Source organism: Erithacus rubecula (genome assembly GCF_903797595.1).
Source record: "Erithacus rubecula genome assembly, chromosome: 11".
Lineage (NCBI taxonomy): Eukaryota > Metazoa > Chordata > Aves > Passeriformes > Muscicapidae > Erithacus > Erithacus rubecula.
The window spans coordinates 23,489,478-23,498,106 of NC_136663.1; the positions used below are offsets into that span (position 1 = coordinate 23,489,478).

The following is an 8,629-nucleotide window of genomic DNA, read 5'->3' on the forward strand; positions in this document are numbered from 1 at the left end:
CCATCCCAAGTGAGCTGTCCCCAGATGCCAATCAGCAGAAAGGCTCCAACCACAGCCCTGACACCAGCTCAGCAAATTCTGCCTTCAAATCCTCAGGTGAGCAGTGGGACAGAAATCATCATCAAACCCCAGCCACCTTCTGATGTGAAGGAAACAAGCCAATACCCAAAGGCACTCAGTGCACTCGGGATGTTTTTGCTGATATTGATTAAAGCTCTTTGTTCCTTTGCTCACCTCCCCTTTCCCCCTGAATTGTCACCATGGGTGACAGGTGCTGGGTGCAGGAGCTGTCCCTGTGCACACACTGGAAGTGGATACTGCTGGAGATATGTGAAGGAAAAAGAAGGGAGGGCCATTCTCTGTCAGAACAATCAGCAAACCCATCTGCAGTTCAAAAAACTTTTCCAAAAGTCAGCCTAAAAAAGTGGTGGGGAGAGAGGGGATGAGAGAGTTTTGTCTCTTACTGTTGCTCAGGATCATGTACAGGCTTAGAATCCCCCCTCTAAACTCCAAAATAAGGTACAAAACACACACCCATGCACTGGTCTGTGCTGCCAGCAGACAGGTGCTGCTTTTCAGCAGCAGTGCCCTTTGCCTTGCTGCAGCACACTGTAATTAAGGCCCTGTACAGGGCCAGCCACTAGCACTATAAAGAGGAGCTATTTTTGCATGTGAATTCAAATGAACAAATGCAATTTCTAACCACTAACCTCCTGAAGTAAGCTTTACCAGCATCCTGGTATTTCTGAAATGCTGACACACTGTATGATCTGAGCCCTCAATGTCCAAAAAAGCAACGAGTACATCACACCACTCCCAGCTGCCAGAAACAGCACCCCTGCTTTGTGTGTGCAGGGGAGAACCAGAGCAGCCAGTTCCCAAGACCTTTCCTTGCTCTTACATAGGCTCCATGCTTCAGCAGAGCTGAGGACTTTGGGTGGATCACTCACTGAGAAGGTTCAGAGTAATTCCAGAGGGAAAAGCAAACTTACTGCTTACCTCTCCTCCACAGGTACACAAGATCTAGCATGAGAGGCAAGGAAGGTGCTGGGATAGGAAACCATCCAGCTCCTGATGATGCCTTTTCAGCTTTCATACTTTTCAGATTCTGTATGGCATTAGTGCATAACTGTGAACTCCAGACAGAGTGTTGCTGTCTTCACACTTTGGTCAGATAAAACAATCCCTCCAGAACTGAGTCAAGGACACCCTATAGCCTCAGGCCCCAAAAAGTGTAAAATGTGAATTGGGAGGAGCAAAATGGGGGTGAATGACTTCATGACCTGAAGCTGTAACTGGAGGATTAACCCCTGATATGCAAATAGACCAAACTTATATCTGTCTGAAAAACTCCTGACCATTGTCCATTCTGGGTGTAGCCTCTGAAGCTTCTGACTGCCCCAGGTGTATCTGTTGAAGGCCTTTAATAAATCCCCACTTTATTCTCTTAACCTTTTTACCTCTGTTCTAGGGAGCTACCCCAAGCATCTCCTCCTTGGCCAGCAACCCCTCCTGTGGTGTGCTGCACGTGGCAGGGAGATTCCTCCTCTGCTATGGATCTGAACACTCTCATTTGGTACAAACATATATGGATTTTTATTAAATTGATCACTGTGCTCTGCTGAGGCAGCATTTACAGGCGAACAGCACAGTGGCTTTTTCCAGACTCCCAGGGTCTGGTGAGACACAGTGTAGAGAGCTGGGAGCTGACACCAAGCTGGAGACTGCATTGAGGATGGAAGATGAGAAAGCTCACTTGCACAGAAGTCTGGGGTTTGTTCTCCATGGGAAGAACAAGAACTTTTGCATTCAAGCCAAATTTAGTAATGCATTCCAGTGATCTGCATTTTTAAGCTCCTACCTTCCCTCCCTTCCTGAATACCATAGGTTTTCCCATTCTGTCAGAGGTGGCATCCACTGCCAATGGGTTGAAAATCAAAGTTATCATGGATCAAACATTAAGATCTTGAATATTTGGGAAACAGCCAAATGTTAGTTTAATTAACTCCAACATATTCAATTTTGATTGACCTTTTCAAACAGAATCAGAGGAGCATTGAGGCTGGAAGCAACCTCTGGAGATCATCTAGTGCAACCATCTGTTCAAAGCAGAGCCCATCAGATGGACTGGCTCAGGACACCATCCAGTCAGATCTTCCATTATCTCCCAAAACAATTTTCAAAACATCTCTCCTCAACACAGGTACTCTGCAGTTCTTCAACAAGTTACTTCAAACCAAATTTTGCAACTTCAATTCCTAGAATGCAAAGAAGTCTTTTGACAGTTTTATAGCAACACATTTTCCAGAATAGGAAATAAGAAAGACACTTTTGCTGGAGTGACTGCATCTTTAATACAGTTTGCTTTTCAAATCTCAATTCCCAATAAAAAATTTAAAATTCCAATATATAAATTCCCATCTGGATCTTGTGTAAGTATCTTAAAAGAAAGCCAGCACCTATCCAGTACCAAGCACTAAGAAGAGTTCAAGGCAACACTTACACACAACTCCTGAAACATTATGGGTTTATCTGCTAAAAGGTGATAATAGGAGAATCTCTACTTTCCAGAAGAGTTCTGTGATACTGAGTCCAGGTGTAAGATAAAACATATGATAAATTAAAATTTTCTCTGGTTTATTCTATTAATTATATCTACTATTAACAACTATTTTTCTTATTAAATTTTTCCATCTGAAAAGATCAAGGAACTGGACCACTTAATTCAGATCATTTGGTCAGAAACTTCATTCTAGTTGTATCACCCAGTACAGAAGCAGCAAGGTAACTGCAACCAACAAAACACTTGCAAAGGTACAGACAATTCTATTTCAGGGAGTTACTTATTAATTTACACTGGAAAAACACAAGGTTGTCATAGCTGAGCAGTTAAACCCCACCTTGCAATCACTTGATGGTTCTCCAGTGCAGAATGGAAAAGGGTTTAGAGTGCTCAACAGAAAGAAAGGAATTGCATCATTGTGGGAAGCCAGGCTGGTTAATTGCAGGTAATGGCTGGGAACAATGACAGCAGAGAGTGCTGAATGACGTAGGAGAGAATATTCTGTCTGTGAGTTGCAATTGCTTAAAACAAACACTTTGGTCAAACTGAAATTACTCGTGGCTGTCTGTGCTGGAACTGTAAACACTTGGCTGAAGCAGGGAACAGCTTCCTTGGGCTCTGCATCCCACAGAGGGTGACAGAGGAGAATGCTGGTTTACAGTATTTCTGATTTATTTGTCTGGTGATTAGTGACTGGGATGCACAGAACTGATAGTTTGCTGGACTGGTCACTCTCTTCTTTTTCCCTGGATGTTGTTACTTGGTAGAAAAACCAGCAGCAGTCAAGGAGAGGAAGAACACTGAATCCATTCCTCTCCTTTCCTCAGCCCTGCCTGTGCATCCCCCCCTACCCAGGAATGTTCTGTACACCTGCACACAAACATGACTTTGCCTGGTGCTCTACAGCCTGATCACTGATTCTTCAGGAAGACATTAGTTATGGAAATAGCTCCCAAAAAAAGAGAAGTGTTCCTTTGCCAGACCAATTCATCTTCTGCTGCAGCCACTCTCAGTGTCCTGTGAGTCACTCCACAGCTGGAATTATCTGTGAAAAATGCCTGGGAGTTGAGGAAAAAGCTGTGGCAGATGCACAGCAGGACAAGGGAGAGCTAAGTCACAGGGAAAGGGACCACCAAACTGCATGTATTTGGGTTTCATCTACTTAATATTAGCCTGTTTGGAAGAAAGTCTATTAGGACACATAATTGTCACATATCATTCCTTGCAGCTCCCTCAGATTACTTTCTTGGCTGAGGCCCTCAAGACACCACACAGTTTGAACTCTACACTTTGAAACACTCATCACCCAAGTATCCAAAAGATTTATGACCTACTTGGGCCACCCTTACTTCCAATGGCAGGGTGAGTGTACTGGGAATAACACTTCATGTGAGCTGGAAGCATTTATTTCTATTACAATACATGAAGTTGGTCTGTGTCTGCATGGTGCCAGAAGAGAGCAAGTGGAGGGAAGCAAACAATGAATAAAACACATTAATCCCTCTGGTGATGTCTCCAGGCAGCAGATTAAACAGCAGCTCCTATTCTTACACCCTTAATTCAAGCTCTCATTCAGAGCTGTGAGCCTCAGAACCCGCACACAAGCCAGAAGAGAACTGTGCTGAAAATGGGGTTCTTTCCACTTCTCACAACCTCTTCTCATGCACACAGCCCTGCTGCTCTGAAAACAACCTGGTTATTTTCACTACAAGCCCCATGTCATCCCTTAGATGAGAAGGGCACCTCACCCCTCCACAGCCATGGCTGTGTGAACAGTCTCAAACCATCTCTCCCTCTGGCTTGGCTGCAGGGAGGAGGGAGAATGCCAAAAAATGTCACTCCTGACCTTGGCCTGCCGGGGTTTGAGGCAGCTGGCCACAGGTGTAAAACCCTGAGAGCTCCAGGGTACTCACATCTTCCTGCACAAAGGATTTATGGAGCATCTCTAAGGGAACACAGGCACAGCGTTGAACAGCTGCACCACTCAGAACATGTATCCCTCCATTTCATGCTGGCTGGACTTTCCTAGGACATGCGCTGGCTGTGTGCACTTTTGTAAGGCACTGAACTCCCTGAAAGCAGTGGATCAGGGCTGTGAAGAGGATTATACTGAATTGTTTGTCTCTTCTGATCAGCACGAGAGAAGGGCAGGGAGATTTTGGCAAGTTCTATAAAATTATGCCCACAAAAGCAGGGCTAAGTACTGCTGCACAAACAACAGGAGACAATGGTCATGGCATTCTTCTCAGAGAAACTGAATAAGACATTCAACCAGAACAAACTCACTGCTACTGCTGCAACCATTTTAATCCCACCCATCCCCTCCTTGCTGCTCTAAAGCAGGCAGAAGGATTTTTTTTTTTAGGAAACACTAACTGCTCTAAAACAGGCAGAAGGATTTTTTTTTTTGGGAAACACTAACTGCTACCTTAGGAGTGAGATGCAGTTTTGCCCTGGGGAGAGCCAGGTGCTTTGCTTTGCTGCTTGTCTCACAGCAGTTGTCCCCTGCCATGGGACATTGGTGCTGGCTCAGTGCAGTCAGAGGCACCCTGCTGCCTGGACACCAACCTGGCTGCACACAGCAGATGACACCATGCCTTGAGCTGCTGCTGCACAGTTACCCACTGGGTTGGGACCATTGTAAATGAAACAAAACCATCACTTCACCTGCTGCTGTTGGCCTGTTTTCCAGCAAGGAACAAAGCTCAGAAGCACCTCAACTTTGAGCACCATTTTGTCCTTCACTGCTTCTCACATCTCCTCCAAATGAGTTTGTGTGCTCTTCCTCACACCTGGAACAATTTTCCCAGCTGTACTGGCAGCTGTTACTGCCAGTTAGAGGTTAGCTGCACTAACCTTTCTCTGTTCTTGCTTTAAAACCCTTTTATGTCCTTCTCCTTTCATTCAACCTTTTGATGTTACAGCTTCCTCTCCCCTGCCTATGTAAACGTGAAAATTACCTGAATGGATCTCACCTGCCCTGGCTTGTGCTCACTGTGAGGCCACGGGGACAGAGTCCCACCTGATGTGAATCATGCAGCTCTGCTGGGGTGATACACAACCCTGGATCACAGAAAACATGGTGAATAAGGAACAGAAGCATGAGGTCAAGCAGAGTCTGTTCTCTGTCAGTTCCTCACCCCAGGACACTACAAACTGAGCAACTGGGCACCTCATTGAGAGAACAAAACCCACTGGGAGTCACCAAACACAAAGAAGTCTGCCCAGGCTCAGACACTCCCTGAGCTGGCAGTTGGGAAAGCACTCTGGGAACACGTGGGCACACCCACTGTACCCTTCCTGAGCCAACCCTGCTCAGGGGAGCACACTGGGCTGGGTGGGGCTGGCACCTGGGCCAGGGCAGAGCTCCTTACCCCAGCCGTGAGGTCACAGCACGGGGAGTGTCTGTGCTGGTCTGGGCAGGCACAGGGCAGCCCAGAGCTCCCACAGCTGGAACAGCAGCAGAAGGGAGTGTTTGGTGCTCACCAGAAAGTGGCTGTGACAGCCAGACAGCCACAGCAGCTTCTGCAAGTCACCAACCCACACTCACCTCTGTGGTTCAACACAACTCACATGCCATTCATGGAGGTGCTCAAAGGAACTGTTCCACAATAACTGGCAGTGAAACAGAAGCCAACTGACACTGCCAATGACAAGCTGCTTGCCTATCTTGGTTTCCTTTTGATAATTAAACTGAAAGTGCATTTGGCCAAATTAGACAAAAACTGCTTTCCTGTTTTCCACTAATTTTTGTCAGAAGTCTGATGTAAAGTCCCTACAGAAGTTATAACAGTATCACCCTTTCTACTTCATTTACAAATGCTCCCATAAAAACCTACATACACCAAGACTGAAACACACACAGGTTATGTTAAACACTATCTGATTGTTGCTTAGTGCCAGAACAGCTCAGACTGTATAAAACTGCAGCAGCAAACTCATATATTAATCATTGAAGAACAGCTCACACACAAATAGAAGTGTTTGATGTCATAATCTGGCTCAATAGAAACACAGCTAGGCAACAGGATCCTACAATGGACTGGCTTTCACTGACAGACTTGGGTGTTTGCATAAGGAATCTTCTATTAGGAAGTTATTTTTTGGAGTTCCTTGCTTTGGAAATATTTTGGACAACATGAAGAAAAGCTCCTTGTCTGAAATATTATATAGAAAACAACATTAAAGACAAAAGCTAACATTTCAGAATATGTGATTGTAGACACTAATTTGAAAATGCCTCCTGAAGAACAGTTGGTTATTGGAAATATTTCAGGAGTAATTTAATCACAGACTTCCTAGACAGTCTGAACTCTGCATGTTCTCTGAACCAACCAAGCTCTAGTTCTCACAAGATCACCCAGTACCAGCACAAATGATGTTTGTTTGAGACACCTCCTTGGGTTCTCCCTTAGGGGTCACTGGGAATGAGCAGTGAATTGAGGCCACAGTAAAATGATGCACTCAACTGCCTGAATCCTTTTGTGAATGAAGAGGGGTCTGACCAATTCCTATTTACCTCAGCACACTTCTGATCTCAGAATGGACTCGGAGATTTCATCACTGCCTAGCAGAGAATGGTAATGCTTCCCTTAATGCTGCATGTAAAAACTTGGAGTGGGTATTTGAAGAGATGGGAACAAGAAGGAAGAGATTACTACCGAGCACAGCTGACAGGAAGCCATTGGCACTGGAGAAGGTGAGGCTGGGCTGATCAGACAGAACCGTCTGGGAGGGAGCATTTCATTGAGCACTGAACACAACCAGAGCTGCTCGCTGTGGAGCAGCAGCGCTCAGTGACTCATGCTATTGAGCAACCTGACTCGGACCTGTTGAGGATCTTGGCCCAGCCTTCCCTTTTCAGCATGAATCCCACTAGAAACGTGTCAGTAACCGCCTGGGCCGCTGGATAAACACAGAGGGAGCCCAGATGCGCTCAGGTGCCCGGCAGCACAGCAGCACAGCAGCAGCAGCATCGGGTCAGACGGGCGGTGCTGCTGCAGCTCCGAGCGCGGCACTTGCCGAGCCCCCCGCCCTGGGAGCCGAATCCATCCCCCTGCCTGTGTCCATCCCCGGGAGCCGAATACATCCCCCGGAGCCGAATCCATCCCCCTGTCTATGTCCATCCCTGGGAGCCGAATCCATTCCCTGGAGCCGTGTCCATCCCTTGGAGCCGCGTCCATCCCCCTGCCCGTGTCCACCCCTAGGAAACGGGTCTGTTTCCCACTCCCTGCCCGTGTCCATCCCCGGCCCGTTTCCATCCCCCAGCCCGTGTCCATCCCCTGCGAGCCGTGTCCATCTCCTTGCCCGTGTCCCTCCCCACCCCCAGCCCGTGTCCATCCCCTGCCCGTGTCCCTCCCCGCCCGTGTCGGTGCCCGCCCGTGTCCCGCGGCAGCAGCAGCAGGTGCGGGCTCGGTGCAGCGCTCGGGGCCGGTACTCACATGGCGAGGGGCGAGGGGCGGGGGGCTGCGCTGCTCCCTCTCCAGCAAAGATGGCTTTCGGCTCCGCGCCTGCTGCCAGCCGGCTCTACTGTTGTAGGCTCTGTTGTCGGCAGAGGAGGGGTAGGCACCGGCTACTGAGCATGCCTGCGGCTCGCATCACAGGGTGGGGAGCAGGGGCGAGGCTTGGGGTGCCCGCACTCCCTGCCGGCCGAGCGCTCCCGGGGCGGCCCCGCTCCGAGCGGGCACGGCGCTGGGTGTGGCCCGGCAGCGGAGCTGGCTGAAAACCGGCCTGTGTTTCTCTAACCACCTGCTTTCTGCCACATCTCGCTAGGCAGAAACATTTTTTAAAAGGAGGAGAATGACGGAAGGTGCTGCCGTTCAATCCCTGCTGTCGTGAGTTTGTGGATGAAAACCCGCAGAGCAAATCCAGAGACAGATCAGCTACCAGACCAAGCACTGATTCTAGGCAGGTTGTGTCTCAGATGAGGTACAGCCCTCGCTTCTGGCTTAGACATCACCTCACACTCAACCTCAATCCGGGCATCCAACCCCACCCTCCATCCTTTCCTTGCATGCCCCATCCCCCTGTGCAGAACAAAACTTACTCTGAAACTGCACTTGTTCC

The 8,629-nt window shown here is 48.1% G+C and overlaps 1 protein-coding gene across 2 annotated transcripts in view; it reads right to left on the reverse strand.

The window, feature by feature from the left end:
- Nucleotides 1-8,200, reverse strand: part of LOC306806573 (vesicle-associated membrane protein 2-like) — a 52,943-nt gene extending 44,743 nt beyond the window's left edge. For both annotated transcript variants that reach the window (XR_013775498.1, XM_079315430.1), the window contains exon 1: nt 8,005-8,200. Coding sequence is in view for 1 of the 2 variants with exons in the window: in XM_079315430.1 (XP_079171556.1) it covers nt 8,005-8,006 (2 nt within the window). In the remaining variant the exon portion in view is untranslated. The remainder of the gene's footprint in view (nt 1-8,004) is intronic.
- Between the last annotated feature and the right edge of the window lie 429 nt (nt 8,201-8,629).